At 40.7% G+C, this 26,357-nt stretch overlaps 1 protein-coding gene across 7 annotated transcripts in view; it reads left to right on the top strand.

The window, feature by feature from the left end:
- vmp1 (vacuole membrane protein 1) overlaps positions 1-26,357 on the top strand; it is a 150,108-nt gene that overhangs the window by 109,520 nt on the left and 14,231 nt on the right. For all 7 annotated transcript variants that reach the window (XM_052035388.1, XM_052035396.1, XM_052035395.1 and 4 more), the window contains exons 8-10: positions 5,054-5,134; positions 6,238-6,354; positions 23,978-24,039. In XM_052035388.1, coding sequence (XP_051891348.1) covers positions 5,054-5,134; positions 6,238-6,354; positions 23,978-24,039 — 260 coding nt within the window. The remainder of the gene's footprint in view (positions 1-5,053; positions 5,135-6,237; positions 6,355-23,977; positions 24,040-26,357) is intronic.

Raw genomic sequence — 26,357 nt, 5'->3', positions numbered from 1 at the left:
GATAATAGTGTGCTACTCTTCAGTCATGAGAGAGGGGAAATTATTTGTAAAGAATTTGGAAAGGGAAGAAGGAACAGAAATATGAAACGCCTGTATTTTGAAGGCTAAATAGATACAGAAAAAATTTAAATCCTCAGTTCGGCTTTGCAGTTGCAGCTGAACACCTGCTGAACTAAGATGGACTAATAGTTTGCAGCTGAAGATAATTTTAGATTCTAGACAATGAAAGTGAGACAGCTCTGCTCTTTACAGCAAGGTTAGATGACCTTCAAGTTGTAATCTTGAATAAGGTCAAAGATGAGCTAGCCGAGGCTCCTGAATGTAGTGATCTTGCTTTTACTGGCAGTCATAAAGTTTTTTTTTCCATTACCTAAGTACATTTGAAAACATGATAAGCATACAGGTTCTTGCGCAACTGTGTTCCACTGCCACAAAATAGGGGCAGCCACGGATTTTGTGATGGAGAGAATGTGCTTTGTGAAATTTGCCACATCAGATTCCCAAAAGGGCACTATTTTGTGAGAAATAACTTTAAGGTTATGATAATCTGAGAGAGTGGTCTCATTTGCAATATAGATTCTGAATAAACCTTATCCAGTGAGGCAATTGAGAATGTTCTGAGGGAGAGATAATAAGAGGGTTAGGTTCTTGCAATGTGATTTAATTGTCCAATTAAACAATGACTCAGCAAAGTTGACAGGTTGCAGCGCATTACACATCTGTTGTACTTCAGATTAGTAAATTTGGTTTTAGCAACTATGACTGGGGTGGAGTGTGGTTTCGTGTTCTCTTTTGGTGCAAAGTGATATCCTGAAGGTCATTTGCTAAACTCAAGTAATTTCCGTAAATGGTCCTAAAGTAGGTTTGTGCACTGAATTTGCTTTCTTATGGTAAATAAAACTTTGCAAACTACCAAAGGTGTAGATGATTGTTTTTTGGCAGCAAAACTGTAATTTAAACCAGTTAAACTTAGATATTGAATTTGTCCAGCTGGGCAGTTCAGAAGAATGAGGGGTAACCTTATTCAAATATGTAAGATCCTAAGTGAGCTTGACTGGGTGGATGTTGAGACGATTTCACTGGTGGAAGAGTCGTGAACAAGGCAACTAGCTGCAAAATACTATTCAATACTATAATACTAATACCGATATTTTAATACTAAAATACCTTCAGTACTATAATTCCAAGCAAACTCATCTCCAAACTGCTGTACCTGGGACTCAGCACTTCCCTTCCTTGACTTCCTGACCAACACCACAATCAGTAAGGATAGGCAGCAACACCTCCACCAAGATTATCCTCAACACTGGTGCCCCACAAGGCTGTGTCCTCAGCCCCTACTTTACTCCCTATGCACTCACGACTATGTGGCCGGATTCTGCTCTAACTCCATCTACAGGTTTGTAGACGACACCATCATAGTGGGCCATATCTCAAATGACAATGAGATAGAGAGCCGAGTGGCATAGTGTCATGACAGCAACCTTTCCCTCATTGTCAGCAAAACAAAACAGCTAGTCATTGACTTCAGGAAAGGGGGGTGTGGGGGTGGCCCACACGTTCCCGTTTACATCAACGGTGCTGAGGTCAAGAGGGTTGAGAGCTTCAAGTTCCTCAGAGTAAACATCTCCACTAACCTGTCCTGATCCAACCAAATAGACACCATGGCCAAGAAAGGTCACAAGTGCCTCTGCTTCCTCAGGAGGCTCAAGAAATTTGGTATGTCCCCTTTGACCCTCACCAATTTCTATCGATGCACCATAGAAAGCATCCTATCCAGATGGCTTGGTATGGCAACTGCTCTGCCCGTGACCGCAAGAAACTGCAGAGAGTTGTGGACGCAACTCAGCATGTCACAGAAACCAGCCTCGCCTCCATGGACTCTGTCTAGACTTCTCACTGCCACAGTAAAGCAGCCAACATAATCAAAGACCCCACCCTGGACATTCTCTCCTCTTCCCCTCCCATCGGGCATAAGATGCAAAAGCCTGAAAGCACATACCACTAGATTAGAGGACAGCTTCTATCCTGCTGTTATAAAACTCTTGAATGGTCCCCTGGTATGATAAGATGGACTCATGACCTCACATTCCACCTCATTATGGCCTTGCACCTTATTGTCTACCTGCACTGCACTTTCTCTGTAACTGTAACACTTTATTCTGCATTCTGTTGTTGTTTTCCCTTGTATTACCTCAATGCACTGTTGTAATGAAATGATCTGTGTGGATGGCATGCAAAACAAAATTTTTCACTGTACCTTGGTATATGTGATAATAATAAACCAATTCTAATTCCAAATAAGAGGCCAGTCATTTAAAACTGAAATGTATAGAAAGTTTTTCTGAGGGTTGTAAATCTCTTGAAATTCTCTTTTCCTGAGGGGGGTGGAGACCAGATCATTAGATATATTTAAGTTGGAGATGGATGTTTATTTGAAAGCTCAAGGAATTGAGGTTTACAGGGAACTGGCACAGAAGAGGACTTGAAGCCAGCATAGATCAGCCATGATCATATTGAATGGCGTGGTAGACTAGGGGCCTGGTGTCCTACTCCTATTTTCTTGTGCAACAGATTGTGTTATGCTGCACAGCAATGGTGAGATGCTGAAGTGTAATAGCGCGAGTGCTGGAAGTTTGAAATAAAAACACTATGTAGGTAGAGTATCTGTGGACTGAAGAACAGTTAATTTTTCAGATGGATGAACTTTCATCTGAACTGGAAAAAGTGATAAGTTTGAGGAGTTGCAGACTATTATAATCCTTCACTTCACATTGTAGATTTAATTTGAGTTCAATGGCATATGTGAGATTTCATGGAGGGGGAGAAAAGGGAACTTAGCATGCAGTTGACTCCAAGGTGAATTTGTGCACCCCCTCTCTCCCCACTTCCCACAACTCCCCCCCGCTTCTCTCCCCCCCCTCCCCCCCCCCCCCACCCCCCCCCCAATACACTTGGTGGAGGCTTGGCAGATGGCCGGAATAACAGCTAGGGATTTTAATTTCAAGTAACAGGTGAGTCCAGAATTTTAAAAATCTAATTTCAGTGAGTGTTTCCATGAGATTACTGGATTGTCATTAAAAACCCATTTGGTTCTCTGATATCCCCTAGGGGAGAGATTCCTGATGTCCTTAACACATGGCTCTTAAGTCATTTGAAGTGGCCCAGCTAGCTACTGTTCAATATGTAATAAGTTGTTAGCCTTGCAGTGACATTCACGTCCCTTGAAAGAATATAAACGAAGATGTGCTGCAATGCACCAGAATGAACATGAAAAATGTTTTGTTTTAAATATCAACTATATGTTTTTTGCTAAGTCCAAACAGTGTTTATGGTGCAGGTGCGCCAGCATGATACAAAGGCTTGAAGATTTAAATTAAATGAACAGGTTGCATTCTAATGAGTATGGAGGGATAATCAATCAATGTGTTTAAAATGAAGGAATTCAATAGGTTAGTAATAATTTCCACCCAGTGAAGGATCTAGACAGGAAGAACTCTTGAAATGAGAGCCTGCCCATTTAGGAGTGAAATTGGAAAGTAACTGTTCATGTTGGTGGAAATGTGGGCAACTTTCACCACAACTCTCCAGATGCTGAAATGATTGAATTTTTCAAGACTGGATCACTGGATTAATTCCTGTTTCAGCAGGATATCAAAGCAGAGGGACCAAAGTTTAGTAAATCAGTCAAAGGACAGATCAGCAATGATTTAATTGAATGGCATAACAGACTAAAGGAGCTTTCATGGCCTATTCCAAAAATCTCTATCTTAGTTCTATCTAAATGCCCCACATTCAAACCTTGGCCAAAATGTAATTGACAGTAGAGCAGCTTCCTCTCAGCTTCATCGACCAGGGTTCAATCCTGACTTCCAGTGATGTCTGTGTGGAATTTGTACTTCCACCACGTGGGTTTTCTCTAAGTGCTCCGGTTTCCTCCAGCAACCCAAAGACTTGCAAGTTGTTAGCTTAAATATCCACTGTAAATTGCCCCTAGTGCATGAGTGAGTCGTAGAATATGGGGGAAGTTGATGGGTATGTGGGGGGAATAAAATGGGATTAGTGTTAATGATGCTTGACTGTCGATGTGGACCGTGGGCCGAAGAGCCTTTTCTGTGCTGTATGGTTCTGTGTCTCAGATTCTGTAACAAAGTCTCTTCCTTTATATACAAAACTGAGACTACAAATTTCTAAATATCCTAGTCCATGTTCAAAAAGGAAAGGAAGGTAATTTTAATTCTGCAGGGGCCCCTAAAATAGTTACAGAAAGCAGAGGGATCTTGGGATGAATCCCTTGTGAGCATCCAAACAGATTAAATATAGTAACCTACAAGTGTTTATTGTGGTTAAATACATGTTACAAGGGTAAAATGCCAATGTACACACTCTGCCTTTTTTTTACTATGTTCATTCTGCTGTGATCAAGGCACATTACAAAGTCTCCTACATATACACACATTGCCTTACAGGACCTAGAACTTGTCTCCTTCAGCTCTGTAATCTACTGGTTTTTATAATCCAAGTTTAGCATTGCTTATCACTATTAGAGTATTTTTCCATTTGACTTGCCTACTTTCTGAAATCCTGGTAATTTTCTACACTCCCCCGAAACATCAACCATCCCTTTGCCTGACCCACTGACCCAACCTGCCTGACCCACTGAGTTCTTCCAGCAGTTTATGTTTTTTGCTCCAGATTCTAACATCTGCAGTCTCTTGTGTCTCCATTAAACCAGGTGCAGTATTTGGTGAAAGTGTGGTATAAATTTGATTGTGATTTGATCACCAAATTCATTGTACAAAGTTTAGTAAATCAAAGGACAGGCTAATCAAAGGCTATAAATAATTTTACTAAAAGATTATGGACTAAAGGGCAATGTGGAAGTGGCATTGAAGAAGAGTTGAGGCCTGGGAGAGATCTGCCATGATCATATTAAATGGTGGGACATGCTTGAGCAGCCAGGTGCCCTATTCCTCCTATTTTCTTAAATAAACATATTGTAACATTAGAGCTGGTGGTTTTAGATTTTTGTACTTTTTTTTCTTCTCATTAGGATCTTCCCACTAGAGCGAGGATGGCTGTTCAGAACTTGGTACAAAGAGTTGGTTTCTTTGGCATCTTGGCTTGTGCTTCAGTAAGTAAAAGATGAAAGTTAATAAATCCAATATTCTGGTGTGGTGGAGTGGTGGGGAAATAAAACAGTGTCTCCAGTGAAAAAAGAAATGTGCATGTATAGAGCAAAATCCTGTTTTGGATTTTCAAATGGTGCATATATATATATGTAGAGAGATATATATATATATATTGAAATGAATGATCATTTGCTTTTTTTTAAAATGTTGGCAGAGGGAAGAATGACAACTGGGAAAAAAACCCGCCTTTAAAACATAGGAATAGCCATTCAGGGCTTTTGTTTAATGCATCTGTTTTGTAGGATGCCACCTTTAACATTGCCAAGTTCTCCCAGTAAAGCACTTTAATGTTAGCATGGATTGTATTGAAATACTGCAGTGAGACTATTCCATGAATTGATAGATTGGGCTTCTCATTATGCACATGATGAGTTTTCCTCCTATTGGTTTTTGACTCTGGTAGAGGGGTTGGGAGGTTGTAAAATATTCTTTTATTTTGTTAATTTATCTTTTTTTTACCATGACAGCTGGTTTCTTTCATCATGGATTTCCCAATTCCTCAAGCTATTTTGCACCTTGAGGTGTTGCTGGGTTGTTTCCCCAAAAGTAGATTTACACAAGCATTGCTATCTTACAAACAGTGTCACAGGAATGGAAATTATAGTTGTTGCACTACATGGTCTTAACATAAAAACATTCTCTGCTGTGCAGAAATGTAGCCTCATTAATGGAAACACATTGGGGAGCTGAAAGAGATTATCTAGAGAAAGGTATCACATTTGAATATAATTTAATCCAGTTTCAGCATCTGATAGCAGGGCAATATCTTTCTGTTTGTTGTTTTCTAACTGTTTATGCTATACTTTTAACAAAAAAAATCCCAGTGGCTGCATAAATTAAATAGACAAATCAGAATTGGGTTAGAAGCTGCATTACCTGTCTGCAAGATACATATTAGCCTTATTATACCTGCACCTTTATTCAATGTTGATAGCAGATGGTGTAAAAAAAAAACATAAATTTGTGTCTTATAATAGTATAATGTTCTCTACAGATTAGTTCCCTTTTGGTCCCTATTCTGAGTGTCATCCTTGATGTGTTGTAGATTCCCAATCCTCTCTTTGACCTGGCTGGAATAACATGTGGACACTTCCTTGTTCCGTTCTGGACCTTTTTTGGTGCGACTCTTATTGGAAAAGCTATCATTAAAATGCACATCCAGGCAAGTATCTATCAAGCCAAGCAGCATCTAATTGTATTATTTCTGAGATGCTGTCTAGCTGTGGAGATTATTGTACCTTTTTCACTGGTGTTTTATCTGAGAAGTTTGTTGATTAAAACAAAGCGCAATGTTCTTCAGCTTAAGCAGAAATGTCGACTTTGTTTTTTATAATGTAAGCCATTAAGCTTGGCATTAAATTGACACCTCAGTACAAAGTTCAGTGGCATTAGACGTACCTTAGGAATTAGAAACAATGCTGGGAATTACTTGTCATTGCACCTGTCTATATTAGTTTGTCTACCTCTGTTTGAATGGCTCATTGATTTATCTCAGGTAAAGATTTTCACTTTATCCTCGAGCCTCTTTTTGTTAGGTTACACTGGGAAAGGAAACCAGGAGCTAGTTGTTAAAAGATGAATAAAGCAAGATATTTAATGGAACGGACCAAATGAAAGAGAGGGAGGATTGGAGGGAGAGACATCATCCCTATATCCCTTGGGTAGAGAATTCCAAAGGTTCATCACCCTCTGAATGTAGAAGTTTCTCCTCGTCTCAGACCAAAGTGGTCTTATTATGAAACAGTGCCCTCTGGTCCAAGATTCCTCAGCCAGGGGAAACGTGCTCCCTGCATCTAGTCTGTCGAGCTCTTTAAGAATGTTTTTATGAGATCTGTCATTTCTCTAATTCTCCTAAATTCTAAAGAATATAATCCCAGTCTACTCAATTTCTCCTCTTTTGGAAAACCTGTCATCCCTGGAACCACACTCAGAGGAATGCAATGAATCTTCGCCACTCTCCCTTTCTGGCAAATGCATTCTTTCATGGGTAAGGAGACCAAAAGTGCGCACAATACTCCAGGTGCAGACTCACCAAATCTCTATATATTGCAGTAATAACTCCTGTATTCAAATCCCCTCAAAATACAGGCCAATGTACCATTTGTCTCTTAAGCGGTTGCTGCACCTATGTGTTGGCCTTAAGTGACTTGTGTACAATCACATGAGAGATTAGGTAGTGATACCATTCAACTGCACGTCATTCAACAAATACTCCACTTTTCCATAATGGAATCAAAGTGAAAGACCTTGCATTTTACTACGTTATATTCAATATACCATGTTATTTCCCCCTCATTCAGCTTGTTCATGCCTCTTTAATCCTGCTTCGTAATCATCCCACCCGGTTTCGTATCATCAGGAAGCTTGGCAATGTGACATTTCATTCCCTAAGCTAAATCTTTGATATAGATTGTGAAAAGCTGAGGTCCAGTCACCATACCTTGTGGTACTTGCTAGTCACGGCCTGCCAACCTAAGAATAATCTGTTTATTCCCACTCTTTCATTCCGTCCGATAACCAATTCTCAATCCATCTCAGTATAGATACCTCTGTTTCCATATGCCTTGTTGACTAGCCTCCTATGCAGGGTGTTATTCATGCCTTCCAAAATTCCAAATACACTGCATCCACTGGTTCCCCTTATCTATTATAACAGTCACGTCATCAACGAACTCCAGCACAGTATTAAAACATGTTTCCTTTTATAAATGCATGTTGGCTGTGCTCAATTATTCTTTTTGAGGCATTCTGTTATTATATCATTCATTCCAGCATTTTCCCTGCTAATCGTGTTAGCCTCACAGGTCAATAGTTCTGTTTTCCCTATCCCACTTTTCTTAAATATTGGGGTTACCTTTGCTACTTTGCAATTATAAGGAACAATTCCAGAATCTGTAGGACTTCGGAAGACTATAACCACAGCATCCACTTTCTCTAAAGCATATCTTTCAAAACTAAGGTATAAATCATCAAGTCCTTGGGATTCAACAGCTTTCTTTTTTTTGACTAGTACTTAATTCCTTCAGTTTCTCGCTTATTCTGTAATATATTTGTATCTTTGGTGAAGAGACACGATATTTGTTTAGTTCAGAATCTGATTCATTATCACTGACTTATGATGTGAAATTTGTTGTCCCCCTGCCACTTATTACCCATTATAAATTATACTGTTTCTGTCTGTAAGGGGCCCATTTTTCCCCTCGCTTCTTTTTTTATGTACCCATGAATGCTCTTGGCCCAATTTTATGTTTCTTGCTCGTCTACTCTCATGTTTTATCATGCCTTTCTTGGTGGTCCTCTGCTGAGTTTTAAACTGTGCCCAATCCTGAGGCCTGCTTCTATTTCTGGCAACTTTATAAGCCTTTTCCATGAATTTAACATTTTTAATTTATCTTGTCAGCTACAGATGAATCACTTTTCCTGTTATTTTTATGACTAGGTTTTTTTTAGCAATTTGTGAATTATTTAAAGTTATCCTTGTTCGCTGTCATGCTTTTTGATGTATTCTCACAATTAACCACAGGCAACTCTTCTCTCATACCTTCATAGTTTCCTTTGTTTACATTGAGTTTGAAACCATTTTCTTCACTGTCAAATTCTATCATGTTATGGTTATTCTTCCACAAAGGCCCCACGATAATATTATCAATTAGCTCTTTTTCTTTGCCTAAAGCAACATGCCAAGTAACCTTTTCCCTAATTGTTCCTCAATATATTGCACCAGTAGAACAGCTAGGTGCATTCTATGAATTCATCTTCCACCTCATTGCACCAAATTTGATCTATCAAATCCATGTGTGGGTTCAAGTCTCCCTTGATTATCGTATTACCCCTCTAACTGCACCTCTAATTCCTTAATTTATAACCACCCAATATTACAACCATTTTGTAACCATAAATAGCTCCTACCAATATTTTCAGCTCTTTGCTGTTTCTTAGCTTGAACCAAATTAATTCTAATTCTACATGGTCTATCAAGCCATGATCATTCTGGCCTATGAACTTATCTTCTCTCTTGTTATCCTCTTATTTTTTGCCTGCCCTTGCAAAATGTTGAGTGTGTTGAATTATTTAGTTTCCCAACTTTGGTCACCCTGTAGCCATGTTTCCATAGTGGCAATTAGATAACACCCATTTACTTATATTTGTGCCATTAATTTGTCTACCTTGTTGTGACTGCTGAGAGTATTCAGGTGCAACGCATTTCATTTCTTCATCTTAACTTAATTTTTTGTACTTTGCTTCCCCTCCTACCTCCCGCCCCCCCCCCCCCCTTCTTGACTTTGTATTTGTCTTTTTTTCTTGCTACTTTGTCTGACTTTCTCCTTTCCACTTTGTTTCTGAGGTTTTTGAGGCTTCCATCCCCCTGTCAAGCTAGGTTAAATCTTGCACGGTGTTTGCTTTGTGTTGAGATATAAACCATCCAATTTGTGTATCTCCCACCTGCTGAAATGCCTCAAATTTCAATCCCTCTCTCTTGCACCATCTCTCCAGCCACACATCTGTGCCATCCTCTGATTTTTGTACTTATTAGCATGTGGTGCTTGAAGTTATCACGAGGTGCTACCTTTCAGATCCTACTGCTTAAGCCCTTTCCTGGCTCCTTAAATTCTGCCTCCAGGACCTCATCCCTTTCTCTGTCTGTTGGTATCGATATGGACCACAACCTCCAGCTGTTTGCCCTCCTATTTCAGAATAAGTAGTGACACCTTTGATCTCTGATCCTTTTCCAGTAAAGACTACCTTTCCTAATTGTCTGCTAAGCCCACATGTTAACTTTTTGTGATTTTTTTTGTACAAGGACACCCAGATTCTACAAAACACCTATGATTCCCATAAAAATTCTCCACACACTATTCCATATTCTTGGCCTCTGGCTTAACTTGTGCGACCTCTGTCTTCCCTTAACAGCTTGCCTTCCCTGCTAGTCTTGAATCATTGGCAAACTTGGGTACAATATACTAAATTGCAATCTCTGTTAATACTTGAATGAGCCAAGTAGCTGGAGGCCCAAGCCCCATAAATCCATCGAATGTCTCCATTTGGAACCTGCCACCTGAAATTAACTCTTTGTATGGCACCTTATTTAAAAACTTCTTGAAAGTTTAAAGACCATTTGTTTCCTTTTTTTTAAAAGACCTCAAGGTTAACTTGCCTATAGTTCTACTTTCTTTCTTCCTCATATCTTGAATAGTAGAATTACATTTCCCATCTTCGTCCACTGGAGTTATTCATGAAATCTGGGAAACTCTGGAAAATTGAAACCAATTTTCAACCAAAAGGAAATGGCTAAAACAAGGGGACATAGTTTTAAGGTGATTGGAGGAAAGTACAGGGGGGATGTCAGAGGCAAGTTTTTTTTACACACAGTGGTGGGTGGGTGGATTGCACTGCCAAGAGTGCTGCTAGAGGCAGATACATTAAGGACATTTAAGAGACTCTTAGATTGGCACATGGATGATAGAAAAATGGAGGGGGCATGTGGGAAGGAATGGTTAGATTGATCTTAGGGTAGGTTAAAAGGTCAGCACAACATCGTGGGCTGAAGGGCCTGTACTGTGCTCTAATGTTCTATGTTCTTAATACTTCATCTCTGTAGCCATCTCTTTTAATACCCTCATAGGGCTGACACAGTGAATTCAGTAGTTGTTAATATGCCATGGAATGTGGTAATAAGGCACTTAAATTTTCATATGATTGGGTAGAGTCACGTGGTTTTGTGAATAGAAAATCATGTTTGACGAATGCTGTTTGTTTGGGATTGTAACTAACAGGATACATGGGAGGGAGCCAGCAGATGGAGTGTATTTAAGGTGGGAGGATTTGTTCACTTTTAATCCCATTAATTTTTTCAGTGCTTGTTCTTCACTTTGTTTCTCCTTTTCGCCGAACCACCTTAGTTCCCAATATTTTCAGGTTTTTTCTTCAGTTTTCTCTTTTGTGAAGATGGTTACAAGGTATTCATTTACTGCATTTCCTTATTCCCCATAATTTCAGCCTCTGAGATCAATGCATGCTTATGCTAATCTCTTCTTTTGAACAGTTTTATGGAATCTTAATCTGTCTTTGTCTTTCACAGAATTAATGGGATAGGGTGGTGAAAAAAGTTGTATGTCTGGTTCTGAAATTTCACTGTGAACCTTGCCCTACTTCAATATGAATTAAATGTTGGCAGGATCCTGAGGGTACAGTGGGTGAAGCAGCAGGGGATATCTTCTAATAAAGAACATTTTATGTAGTCCAGCACTTGAGGGGTTAAAGCAACTTGGTGTATCATTTAACAGTTTTGGAAATCTGCAAACGTTGAGGCTCACACTGAATCCTCGTAGCTTTTCCTCTAATCTCTCATAATGCTACCATGTACTGTCACGCAATAGGTCTTGCTCAATCCATTGTATACGTTTTTGTTTACAATTTACTAAGGAAGGTATAATTTACTGATTTGTTTGATCCGTCTTTAGAAATATCTCGGTTTGGATGGGGCCAGTCTCATTCCTCAATCTACCAAGTTAGTTGATCTTAGCTTGGGCACATGTTTAATTGCTACACCATGCCTCAAGCACCCGAAGCAACTTTCTCATTACAGGTGTCTGTTCAGTGATTTCTCCTACATAACCCCCATGTGTGAACATTGAATTTAGTTCTAGAACTCTCCATACCTTGGATCAATGCTCATTTATCTATATTTCTGTATGAATAGTCACTTGGTAAAGATGGTGTGGAGCTCCCAATGGCAAAGCAAATGCCTAGCCTGTCTTTAAGGAGAGTTGAAAATTTGTGAAGTAGTAAAATAAGTTGGAGCTTGACATCACTGACAAGACCAGCATTTGCTCTTCAGTAGACGGTTTTGACCTGCTGCCTCAAACTGCTGCAGGTCACAAAGTGAAAGTACTCTCAGAGAGCTATAAGAAATATTATTCCAGGATTTTGACCCTGCATGGATGAAGGGGCAATGATTATATTTCCACACCAGGATGGTGTGAGATCCTGAGGAGGACTCCCAGTTGATGGCCTTCCTGTAAGCAAGCTCACCTCGTCTTTCAGGGTGGTAGCAATCATGGGTTTGGAAGGTGCTATTGAATAAAGGTTGGCATGTTGCTGAATGCACCTTGTAGACCAACTCTGCAGTCATTGTGCACAGGGATAGAGAAAGTAAATTTGGTGGATGGGCTGATGCATGATCTTGAGTATTCTTAGAGTTGCAATCAATCAGGTTAGTGAAGATCATTCCATTCCGATGGTTTGTTGATGGTAGAAAGACTTTGAGGAGTTAAGTGATGCATCACATTTATTTGGATGGATTAGTTAGATTTCTGGTCTTCGGTAATCCTCAATGTTGGTTCTGAGTTGAACAACAGGAAAGTTATTGCATATAAAAGGAAGTTGATTAGACTTCCTTTTATTGGAGATATTCATTGTGAAGCAGTTGAATGGACATGTGTGATTACACTCAACCGGGCCTTGTATTTGCTTTTCCTGGGATGCCCACAGTTGCACTTCCCTTGTACAACCACATGGTTCCAATGTCCTGCCAGTCTCACTGCTGCAACTGTGCTGAGAAGCTGAGCAGACTGTGGCTACTGGGCATGATCAAATTAAGTTGAAGAACATTTCAGCAATTAAAATTAATTTAAAAATTCATTCATTTTGTGTAAATTGAAAATATTAAAGTGTGAAAAAGGCTGTGTTGCCTGCATGATGCCAGGGTTATGAACATCTCTTCTGGGATATGTACCGTATCCCATATTTCCTTAAGATGTAGGTGGCTAATTTGGCTCATCAACTCAATGCTGGCTCACAGCAATCTCACTCCCCGCTCAACCTAGCCCTGTAGCCCCTGTTCCCATCAAACTGTCTACCATTAGCAGGTTAAACTACAAACTCATATGCCTTTTGAACGTGGAAATAAACTAGAGCACCCAGGGGATACCCACACAGACACAGGGAGAATGCAAGCTCCACACAGACAGCACCATAGGTCAGGATTGAACCCAAGTTGTTGGAGCTAAGGCAGCAGCTATACCAGCTGTGCCACAGTGCCAGCTGGAGTGGGAAGAGGAGGGTCCAGTTGTTGTGATCCATGTCAGCACTAATGATGCGGGTGGAACCAAGGAGGTGGTTTTGCTACGGGAGTATGAATAAAATTGAAAAGCAGACCCACCCAGACAGGCATCATGGTCGGCATGGCCATTGGACCAAAGGGCCTATCTCTGTGCTGTATAACTCTGACTCCATTACCTGAGCCACATGCAAACTGGCAAAGGGTAAACAGTATTAGAGAAGTAAATGTGTTTGAAAGGTCGGTGTAGGGGAAATGGTTCAGGTTCATGGACATTTCAGGAAAGAGCTGTTCTTTTGGAACAGGTCTTACTTGAACCATGCTTGCTATAGCTAATCATATAACTGAAATTAGACATTGTTGTAAGCTAATTGGGGCAGAGGGTGTGGGTATTCAAGTTGTAGGAAATTTAATAATTCAAAAAGAAATCACAGCAGCAACACAAGATAATGAAGAGATGAATGAAAGTAAAAGCATATCAGGAAGGGACAGAAAATATAAACAAAAGTGTGTAGCAGAAATTGGAACAGGAGTGCATAAATGTGAAAAATTGAAACTTAAGGATCTCTATCTGAATGTCTGGAGCAAAAAAAAACCACAATCTGCGGGAGGAACTCAATGGGTCAAACAGCATTTGTGGAGGCAAAGGGATAGTTGACATTTCAGGTTGAGAACCTGCATCAGGACTGCCTGATGGTGGCCTTTCAGAAATTAAGTTAGATGTGTTCATGTATATAGACACCTTGTGACAATTATTATATGACCGCAAAGGTGTTGCTATTGCATTACCAGACACCAGTGTTAAAATGTTTGGTTCCTTTCTCCTGGTTTGTGCACAGATATGATGATATACATCAGGAAATTCAACTTGGCCACTGAGCTTTTTACTTGTCTATTCTCAAGTAATAAAAGGAATGCAAGTTCTTCCCAGAGTTTCCAATACACTTCCCTTATAACTAATGCACATATCTGGTAGATCAATTTTTGGGAGGTGAGAAGCTCTTAACATGGGTATTTTTGCTTGAAAAACCTTTTGTTTGTGAAATACAATACTAATATTTCTTGTTTTGTGACTCTGCTGTAATTCAACTGCAAGTACATTCTCCCATGAGAAGATCTGGGTTTAGTAAGTCGTGGGAGTGCTAGACTGTTGGGAATGAACCTTTCAGAGAAGAAATTAAATTAGGCTCTGTCTGCCCACTCGTGTGGATATAAATGATCCATGGGCATGAGGTCTCCATGATGCCTTGGCCAATATTTTTGTTTCAGTTAACATCACAAAAAAAATTATCTCCTCATCACAGTTTTCTATTGTGGGAGCTTTCTGTGTACTACTAGGCAGCCAACATTGCTTCACTAAAGCAGAGACTGCAATTTTCTTTTTTTAAACAAAAACTACCTAACTGGTGTTAAGATAAAGTCAAAGTTGAGTTTATTCTCACATGCACAAGTCCATCTATGCAATGAAAAACTTACTTGCAGTAGCGTCACAGGCACATAGCATCAGATAAGTAGAATTCACAAGAAAAACATACATTAAACATAAATTATATACAATTTTTACAAGAAAGAACACAATTCGAACAAAAACAAAGTCCATTTTAGTGCAAGGTGATCAAAGTGGTCATAGTGTTGCTAGACTTTAGTGATTAGGATTTTGCCAGTTGGTTCAAGAACCGAATGGTTGAAGGGAAGTAGCTCTTCTTGAACCTGATGGTGTGGGACTTCAGGCTTCTGTACCTCCTGCCCTACTTTGGACTGTTCGAAATGTGATGTGAAAGGTGCCATTGAATGGGAGTTTTTTTTTGCATTTATTGGCTGGGGTCAGCCAATGGAGGCTGATCATAATTCATCAATAGATTGTGTCTCTTTGTCTACCAACTGCACCGTGGCAGACTGTGCACGACTTGCTGATCATTGGCAGCGGGTGAGGACACATAGAACCATAGAACCATACAGCACAAAACAGGCCCTTCGGCCCACCATGTTGTGCCGTCCATCAAACCACCCTCACACTATCTAACCCTTTCCTCCCGCATATCCCTGTATCTCACATTCCTCCATATGCCTATCCAACAAACTCTTGAACCTGTCCAATGTATCTGCCTCCACCACCACCCCAGGCAGTGCATTCCATGCACCAACCACTCTCTGGGTGAAAAACCTCCCCCTGACATCTCCCCTGAATGTTCCACCCATAATAACCTTAAAGCCATGCCTTCTTGTCTTGAGCATTGGTGCCCAGGGAAGGAGGCGCTGACTGTCTACTCTATCTATTCCTCTCAATATTTTATATACCTCTATCATGTCTCCTCTCATCCTCCTCCTTTCCAGTGAATAAAGCCCTAGCACCTTAAGCCTCTCCTCATATTCAATATGCTCTAATCCAGGCAGCATCCTGGTAAATCTCCCCTGCACCCTCTCCAACACCTCCACATCCTTCCTAAAATGCGGCGACCAGAACTGAACACAGTACTCTAAGTGTGGTATAACTAGAGTTTTGTAAAGCTGCATCATCACTTCACGGCTCCTAAACTCAATCCCACAATTTATGAAAGCTAACATCCCATAGGCCTTCTTAACTGCTGTATCCACCTGTGAGGCAACTTTCAGTGAACTGTGGATATGAACCCCCAGATCCCTCTGCTCCTCTACACTGCCAAGTACCTTGCCATTTACCTTGTACTCTGCCCTGGAGTTTGTCCTTCCAAAGTGTACCACCTCACTCTTCCGGATTGAGCTCCATCTGCCACTTGTCAGCCCAGCTCTGCATTCTATCAATATCCCTCTGTAAGCTCCGACAGCCCTCCACACTATCCACAACACAGCCGATCTTAGTGTCGTCTGCAAACTTACTAACCCAGCCTTCCACCCCCTCATCTAAGTCATCTATAAATATCACAAAAAGTAGAGGTCCCAGAACCGATCCCTGTGGGACACCACTAGTCACTGCCCTCCAATCTGAGGGCACTCCCTCCACCACAACCCTCTGCTTTCTACAGGCAAGCCAATTCCTAATCCACACAGCCAAGCTTCCCTGGATCCCTTGGCCTCCGACCTTCTGAAGAAGCCTACCATGAGGAACCTTATCAAACGCCTTACTAAAATCCATATAGACCACATCCACCGCACTACCCTCATCAATCTTCCTCGTGACCTCTTCTAAGAACTCTATCAGGCTTGTGAGGCAAGATCTTCCCTTCACAAAGCCATGCTGGCTGTCCCTAATCAGTCCATGATCCTCTAGGTGTTCATAAATCCTATCCCTTAGAATCCTTTCTAACAGCTTACCCACCACAGACGTGAGACTCACCGGTCTGTAATTCCCTGGACTATCCCTGCTACCTTTTTTGAACAAGGGGACAACATTCGCCACCCTCCAATCCTCCGGCACCATCCCCGTGGACGACGAGGACTCAAAGATCCTTACCAGCGGTTCAACAATCTCCTCCCCCGTCTCTTGAAGCAGCCTGGGAAATATCCTGTCAGGCCCCGGAGATTTATCTGTCTCGATATTATTTAACAACTTCAACACATCCTCTCTCTTGATATCTACAACTTCGAGAACATTACCCTTACCAGCACTCCCTTCCACGTCGTCAAGACCCCTCTCCTCGGTGAATACCGAAGAGAAGTATTCATTGAGAACTTCTCCCACTTCCACCGCCTCCAGGCACATTCTCCCACCTTTGTCTTTAATTGGACCTACCTTTACCCTAGCCATCCTCCTACCCTTCACGTACGTGAAAAAGGCCTTGGGATTTTTCTTAACCCTACTAGCCAACGCCTTTTCATGTCCCCTTCTAGCTCTCCTCAGCCCTTTCTTAAGTTCCTTTCTCGCTACTCTATATTCCTCACGGGCCCTGTCTGAACCTTGCTGCTTATACCTCACGTATGCTACCTTCTTCTCCCTAACTAGTCGTTCCACCTCTCTCCCCACCCACGGTTCCTTCACCCTGCCATTCCTTCTCTGCCTCACCGGGACATATTTATCCCTAACATCCTGCATGAGATCCCTGAACATCGACCACATCTCCATAGTACATTTCCCTTCAAAAAGGACATCCCAATTTACACTCCCAAGTTCTCTCCTTATAGCCTCATAGTTCGCCCTTCCCCATTTAAATATCTTCTTGTCCTGTCTGCACCTGTCCCTGTCCATGACAATTTTAAAGGTTATGGAGCAATGGTCACTGTCCCCCAAATGCTCACCCACCAATAGATCCTTCACCTGTCCCAGTTCATTTCCTAAAACTAGGTCTAGCATGGCATTCCCTCTAGTCAGCCTGTCGACATACAATCCCTCCTGGACACATTTAACAAATTCCGTCCCATCTAAACCTTTGGCACTAAGCAGGTTCCAGTCTATATTTGGGAAGTTGAAGTCTCCCATTATAACATCTCCTCTATATCTCTACTGCTACTGGGGGGGCCTATAGAACACTCCTAGTAGAGTAACTGCTCCTTTCTTGTTCCACCCATACGGACTCGAGAGATGATCCTCCTACAACATCCATCCTTTCCGCAGCTGTAACAGTGTCCCTGACCAGTATCGCCACCCCTCCTCCTCTTCTCCCCCCTTCCCTATCCCTTTTAAAACACCGAAAACCAGGAATATTCAATATCCACTTATTTCAGAAGCTTTGGTATCCAGTTTAGCAATGCAGGAAGCACGGCCCTGACGTCAGCCACGTCTCAGTAATAGCCACAATATCATAGTCCCCCATACTTATCCAAGCCCTCAGTTCATCTCCCTTATTCCTGACGCTTCTTGCATTTAAGTAAACATACTTCAGTCCATCTACCTTAGTACTTTTATAGCCTGTATTCTGCATTCTGCTTCTCCTTCCCCAAAGCCTCTATACCTGTTTGATCTAACTTTTCCCCATCCCCTTCTTCCTCTGACCTACTCCTCCGGTTCCCTTCCCCCTCTCAAACTAGTTTAAATCCTCCCATGACTGGGCTTTGCACACGCTGAGGTATAATGTCCTCCAGGCAATTGCCAGTGGAAACCCTTGGAGATTTCTTGGCTGTGTCCTCTTCTGGGGTGAGGTGTGATTTCATATCATCCCCATCCCAAGTAAGGAAAAAAATCACCAAGGCTTTCCATGTCAATCGCCAGGAAAGAAAGGTACATTTCAAAAATTATTTTGAGAGCTAATCTTAGACTGCTGTTCTAAAAAAAATGCCTATCAATATCACCTCTCATATGTCTAAAGATCAGCACTATATTCCTTCCCCAACCTCAAATGCTCCTGAGTCCCGTCCCATCCCATTCATGACCCCCCGCCCCCCAATTCTCCAAACTGGGTCAGGAACTTTGTTCCTTCCAAGTGTCACACTCAGCCCTTTTCCCATTTGGTGATTCAGGTGTGCCAAAAAAAGTCTCGGCAGTGTTCAAGTCACTGCATGGGGAGGCAACCCACTGAAAGACAGGGTGGGAAAATAAACGTGAGGGACTTCATTTGCCAGGATTCACTGAGGGTCTCTCTGATCAGCCACCTTCCAACTGGAAATGAAGTTAAGTAGCAGTTGGTCCGCAGATAAGACAGTCCTGCCTGTTAAACTTATCGACGTTCTATTTGCTTTTAAAGGGTAAAAAGATCATTTGGTTCTGTACTTTACCTGAGGTGTTGGCATATTTGGGTTAAGGCTCACTGTACTTTACTTTGCTCTGGGAGAAACAAAATACTGCACTTCGATTTATTCTTGACAAATTAGGCTTGTGAAAGTTTGACCCCTAAATATCACAGCTTTGGTCTTGGTTGTAGTCATAGTTATTTATTACTGAATAATTACTCACTGCAGAATAGAAGAACACCCAGGAGGAAACTGTTTTTGATCTTTCTCTCATGTGAATTTAAATTTTTGCTTTGGAAAATTGATTTACTAATGTGGTTACAGTGATTGCAAATATTATACGCTTTTAGAGTAATGGTCTTTGGGGGGGGGGGGGGATTTGTGTTTTGTGCATGGGATTATATAGTTAATGGCTAAGCCTTGAATACTTGGCTGAAATGTGTACTGAAACGATTAGTCCAATGACATTTGCTCTTTGCCTGTGTCCAAAATGGCTGCCTGCCTTATTTCAGTAGAATTTCTTAGATTTCTGGAAAATGAATGCCAAATGCTAACTTTGGTCTTCATAGGGTCATAGAGCACAAAAAAAGGCCCTTCAGCCCAACTGGTCCATGTTGACCAAGATGCTCTTCCAAGCTAGTCCCATTTGCCTGCATTTAGCCCATATCCTTCTAAACCTTTCCTGCCCATGTACCTGTCCAACTGTCTTTTAAAAGTTGTTATTGTAAAGTTAGTTGATGCAAATGTTGTGGGTTTTGTATGTTTGAAATGAGACTAAGGCACATTTTTTTGAAAGTTTAATTGCTTTAAAGAAAACCTGCAAGGTGGAATATGACCTCAATCAGATTGCGGGGGCAGGAAAGGTGTGGTAAAGTGATTGTGAAATCCCAGGGTGATCATAAGCAGTTTCAGATCATATTGCAGCATTTAGAGCAGTGTGATTTGAAAACATCCTTGGGAAAAAGTTTAGGGAGATGCTTTCTTTTTAAATTTGAAAATCCTTTTTGTTCTGCTAATAATTGAAGGTCACGTGCTGATGTAACTCATTAATAAACCTATAAACTTGCAATGGTTGTCAAACAGATTTCGTTTTTTAAACTGTTTCTCTGGACTCCCATTCCCTCAGTTGGATACCAAAAGCCCTGACAGCTCGGTAGACCAACAGAAATAAATGTTGGAAGTCTGAAATAAAAACAGCTGGAATGCTAGTTGGACAGCAGCTATGGAGAGAGAAACAGAAATAATTTGTCAGGGCAATGATCGTTTATCAGAACTCAATTTTGCCTAATTGGTGAAACCCGAGGTGAAGGTGAAGAGCTGATTAGTGCTGGGATTGCCGATAGCTTAGTCTTCCCAATACTCTTATTTGTTGAACACGTAATTTAGGTGCTTCTGTAGATCATAGTATAGACCATCAGGAAGCCCTCCATTTAGATTGCTGCTATATCTCAGTAGCAGATTGCATTTCTATTGATCTATGACTGTAACAAGCTCCTCGCGATGGACTTTCCTCTCACTCTGGAAACCTCACGACAATATGGAAATTATGGGCATTTTAATACATAACCCATTCAATTTTAGAATATGGTTCCTTTCCTGCATCATGACTTCAGGCTCATCAGTTCTTTGTGCTGTTTGAATTTGCTGGGGTGGTTGAGATGAAAGTTAATTGAAAGCTGGCAAATCACAACTTGGATTACAAGTGACAGCCAAAAGGATCCTAGGCATAAAATTCACTGCCTAGAATTGGAATTGGTTTATTATTGTCACTTGTACTGAGGTACAGTGAAAAGTTTGTCTTGCATTCAGTATGTATTATCTTATTTGAGGTACCTCAATAAATCAGTGTGAAATATAAAGCAGGAAGTTGGAATAATCCTCGAGGAAAAAATGAAGTGGTTCAGCAAATGGCTAATGAAGCCATCAAATGAAATATTTAACTTTTACAAGAGAAATTAAGCAAAATATTCAAAGGTTTGCCTTGGCGGTGGGGGGCATAGTAGTAAGCATTCTTGAGCCACTGGACTCTAAAGTGAAGATACTCCTACACTGCTGTTAGAAATAGAATTCCAGGATTTTGACTTGGGAGGCATGGGATGGCATAATTGCCTGGAAATCACCACCAGCTATTGTGTGAAACATACTATGTAGCTGTGAATATTTCGAGACTCTCAACCTGGCTCTGTTGTGATATTTTTGTTAACCAGCTTTAGCTTGTTGCTTCTTTTCCATCATTTAGACCCAACTGTTGGGCTGGAATACAGTTCTCGGCACAGGTTTTCCCTCTTGCTTATCTATTCTGTGGAATCTCAGGTTAAGTTTCCAGCTCAGTAATCGTTAAATACCAAGGCCATCTCTTCCTTGTTTGTTCGCCCAGGTTCAAGGCAATAGCCGATTACAGATGACTAATTTAAAATTATAGCCATTGGAAACTTGTGTTTTAATATGAAAAGTCAATATTGCTCCACTCCCTTGAAGCTTCAGAGATATAACAGTAATTGGTATCCCACTCTCAACTCCCAGAGCTGGATACCAGAGAAAGACATGTCTTGCACTTGCGAATATGTCCCCGTCAAGTTCAATAATGTGAAAGGGACATGTGGGTAAGAAGTGCAAGGCATCTTCTTTCGATAACTGTCATACATTTACAGCAGTAGAGAGAGTCAAAGTATCAGACTTTTACTATTAATGTTGTGTCCTTATCATTCTCGAACTGTCACACTCAGTTGCAGCATCAGAGAACAAGTGGGTGAGGGAGATAGCCTATGAATACCAATTTTAATGTGCCCCTGTCACCCTTGATAATAGCATCTGAGGTGTATGTGCTGTGCTAACTGGAGACGCACAGCATCAAACCTAAATCCTTCTGTGCCACTCACTAGAATGGACCCAACTTCATTACAGCAAGAAGGAATGGGCTCAACATAGAAGGGTAAGGAAGGGCATACAAATGGGCATAGTATCATATCGAAACTGTTGTCTCACTTTCTACAAAACTAGACATTCATAATATATAAACAGTAATCATGATGTGTCCTGCTCCATGTTTATTTTACTATCAATTCAAAACATTCTCTTACAATGCATCAGTGCCTTGGGAAGATCAATAGCTCAGGTTTCCTGCTTAAATAATGCATCCATGAAGCACGTGAGAGGCTATTACACAGAGCCCAGCCCCTGTGTCCAGTGGGAGGATCCTAGAAGGGTCCTAGACTGTGTGTCTCTCCCCCCCCCCCCCCCCCCCCGCCCCCCCCCCCCCACCACCCCAGAGCCTTTGTGGTGGATGCCCAGAGTTTCAGTGCATCAGAATGTTTTTTCCCCCAAAAATATCCTAATAATGATGTATAATAAATATCAAGACATGTCTTTTTTTTAGAATACATCAATGCCACTTGCTTTTTCTCAAACAATGTATCAGTAAAGCATTTGGGAGTCTCATTTAATTTAGGGTACAGGGGCTAAAACTGGTAGCTACAGAATATAGTTTATTGCGGTTATGTTCCCGAGTTCAGTGATAACAGTCACGCCTGTGAGTGGCTCTGCATGACTCACTTCAAGAGTTGCTTTGCACAGACTTATATTAACGTGCTCTGTTTTCACCATATACTGATGAATCTTGCATAATAACCGCATGAATGCCCAGTTTGCAAACCATATTCACTCTAAACTGGCACTAATGGAGTGCTGAAGAAATGCTGAATTATTGGAGGTGCCATCTTTTGGATGAGCATTCATACCATCTTCCATATAGATACAAAATTTCCTGTGCTGGGTCAGAGTGCATGGGTCTTCTTGAGGTGTCCAAGCTAATATTTATCCTTGAATGTATTTCTAAAATAAATCCATCTTGTTGCTGTTCTTGGGATTTATGAGCATTGCTGACTGTTTTGTTTTCCCTACAGTACACTTAAGTATGATTTGGGACATCCCAATGCCATAAATGGCACAATATAAATGCAAGTTCCTCCTTCTTACCACTAAGCTGACAGCTGTAGCCTGTTTGGTTGTTGTCTGGCAGTATTGTCTATTTCCTAGCCCATATGCTGTGCATCTTGAGTTTCTTTGTGGATTTTAGAAATGTGATAGGGATTACACATGAGACAGAAACATCTGGAATAAAAACTATTAAGTAACCTGCCAAGGGATGAGTTGACCTCTACCCACTAAAGTCCACCAGAGTCATGTTTTTGTTTATTGCTACTACATAAAAATCCTCTGTTTGATTCTTTCAAGCCAATATAATTATATCTGAGCTCATTATCTGAATCCTCTCAGCTTGTAATCCTTGTAAGCACAGCAAGAAGAGTTTGCGTCCTGAGGAGCCGAGTGCCATTAGTATGTGAATTCAGAGGTTGCTGGAGAATGAATGAGGCAATCACCTTACCAAAAGGTTCATAACTTACCCAGAAACTCAATCACTTATAAGATTTGTTGTAAATGTGATGTGTGGATCCATAGTGAAGGAATTGAAATCATGGTGTAAATTGCAGTGATCCAGGTTACTACCAAAACCGCAGTTTGTTTTAAGCTTGCTGTTTTGTGAATTATCAATTTGGTGTTGAGGACTTGCAGACTTGCAGGACTACATGAAGTAAAATGTGATTTCTGATGCGAGCCTTCATATGCCTCCAAACTACTGTCATTTTCATTGATGCTGCTGCTGCAGTCAATGTTAATCTGAACTTTTCTTTGTTGGTCTGAACCTTGGTGCTGTTCCTTCCTCCTGTGCCTCTATTGAAATCGAGACATGCCACACCAAGTTTTAGGCTGCTGCATTATTTCCTGAGTTTGAAATTGTGGAACTCCTTTGTCATTCCTTCTGCAATTTGCAGTCCAAGTTTGCATTATCTAACTACTGCATCATTAACATGGCCTTCTCCCTTATCCTTTATCTTGCCTAGTGGCTATTGTCCAAGATCCCACAACCAAAAAGAGAATATTTGCTGTCCACTGTTTTCCATGATGTTTTTATACAGAAAGGACATTTGAAATTGAGGATCAGATCTTGTGTATCTTTGGTTCTATGGATAAATTGAAAGTGGCAGATATCTTCCTGTTCGTGTAAGTGATTTGATTCTTTGTGCACCTACTCTATTCCAAACTAACTTTTTCTCAACTAACCATACTTTGTGTTTTAAACCCACAGAAATTATTTGTTATTATCATGTTCAGCAAGCACATAGTGGAACAGATGGTGTCCTTGATAGGGTGAGTAATTTATCAACTGATCTTCACGTCTGCCTTATGTGAATGGAAACTTTGGTGGGTGGAGATGCCCAAGAAAGGGTTAATTGAAATGAATATATCGTTACATCCTCCACGGGACGTAATCCACCTGCAATGCTGGTTGATTCATTTTAGAGACTTTACTCTTTGCTGTCAGTGCAAAGTTTGCTCGACTTTGTGCCAGAAGGAGCTTAATTTTTAATGGAACTTGAGTCATGTCAAATATACGAGATCAATAAAAGCTCACTATCTGTTTTCTTTGAATATACATTTTATGTTTTAGGTCAACAGTAAGTCACCAGCACGTTTATTTATTTGATGAGTTCTTATCCATGAAATTGTGCAGATTTTTTGCTAGAGTAAATTAAGTAAAGATGCAAACAGGAGCCGTGTGGAGAACGCAGAGCAACTGGTCCATACCTGATCCATTTCATAGAGTTCTATTGGAGTTGAAGCACTTTTCCCCATTGACCAAATAATTTAATTTGAATAGGATGGTGTGGGTGCAGTTTGAAAGAATTAATGAGTGTGCATCTTCACGTAACCATTAATTTGGTATACAAGGTTGATATGGTGAATGGGTGTTCTTTTGAGTTTATGGTTGAAGTATATTGTAACCAAGCAAGGGGAGCTTTGCTCTGTGTGCCATGCCTCTAGCATAGCAATGCTTTGATATTGATGCTGTGTGTATATATAGTGGGCGTTTTCATTCTCTAGTGCTGACATCCCTTCTGCTGAGCACACAATTAAAGAGGCAACCTGGGATATTACACAAGCAATTCATAGAAGCTTGTTGGGCCCAACATGCCAGTCCCATTGTTTTCCATAATGCTTCTGTCTGCTTTCTCAGCAAAGTTCTCGATACCTTCTTTTGTAAAAGCTACAGTTAACCACTTCAACATTGAACTTTGCTGGTCCTCCCTCTGTTTCTCATCTTCTCCAAAAATGTATATTAAGAATGATTTTAGAAGCACAATGTTGCAAATCAGCAACTGCTATTTCTAGTGATCTGCAGCGAAAGGTTGTTGCCTTCTGATTCTTTTCGAGATCTTTGGCATTGCAAAATAAATAATTTCCTTATTGTTGACCCTTCCAAATCATGCCGTTGGGTTATTTTACAATGATTGCACAGTCACTTTTATCATCCAAGTTTATGATCTGTTTTGTCAGGACTATATTAATTTTATTGGCAGTAATGCATATTGGGTTAATTGGAAGGGACTAGTCAGGTTGTAGTATCTCAGGGTTCAGTTGGTATCAATGAACCTCTTGAGCTTTGCTCTTTTGAACATCTGTGCTGCTAACAGAAAATAATAGAGGAGTAATGTGCTCAACTAACAATCTTCTTATACTAAATTTCACTGATATTGGCTAATTGGGTAAAGATCAGATTGAGCCCACAATTGTTTTTCTTAAATTAACATCTCTAGCAGCTCAATGGAGAAGCATAATTCCTGGTCAGGGATTAAGCCAAACTAGCTAGTTTAGTGGATGTTCAGTCTGTGGTCTGTACAAATTTAGCTAGGGCAGTAATTTAAGAACCTTATTTGGCTTCAGTGATTACCAAACTCTTGACAGAAAAGCGCTTTGATTCTCCAATCTCTCGTTTAGAACCTCTTTTAAAAAAAAAAATTGTCCATATTGTAGTGGTTGGATGAAAGACTTATTTGGCCTTGCCAATGATTCCATAGATTATAGTTTGCCAGCATTCACATGAGGGAAATGCAGGAAATGGCCTGTGGAACTGGAGACCACAGTACGTTGACTTCAGAGAAAGAGGAAAAAAATAAAGTATGCAGAATATGTACATGTGTGTCTTCTGGCTGGGAGAACTAGTTACCATTGCAAGGGTGCACTTCCAGACCAAAGAAAATCACATTGAAGCTGCTGGCCTTCAAAATGGGGCAGGTACTATGCAGCACCTTCTTTGCCTTTTGAGTATTACAGACCAAATTCAAATAAGCGATGGCTGTACAAATAATTTGAAGTTCCTAATGGTGGCCATGCTGACGTACCACTGCTTTTTTGCACCTGCTTTAGGCGGAGATTGAAGATTCCCTTTAATACATCTTGTGCCTTTGCTCTGAGACACCCTCTCTTATAGAATTGTAATTTAATTTTCATGGACTAAATGAAGTTCTGTGATTTAGCAATGGATGCTGAATGCTACAAAACAAACTTGAAGGTAGGTACGTGATTAAAGCTGCTAAACCCATCTAGTTTCCGCAGTGCATGTGCAAGACCTATTCCCGTCAACGTGGGATTAACTTCATATGTTGCACAATCCTACTTGAAGAGCC

Source organism: Pristis pectinata, chromosome 21 (assembly GCF_009764475.1).
Source record: "Pristis pectinata isolate sPriPec2 chromosome 21, sPriPec2.1.pri, whole genome shotgun sequence".
In the NCBI taxonomy this organism is placed as follows: Eukaryota; Metazoa; Chordata; class Chondrichthyes; order Rhinopristiformes; family Pristidae; genus Pristis; species Pristis pectinata.
This window is presented reverse-complemented; position numbering and strand designations above follow the sequence as displayed.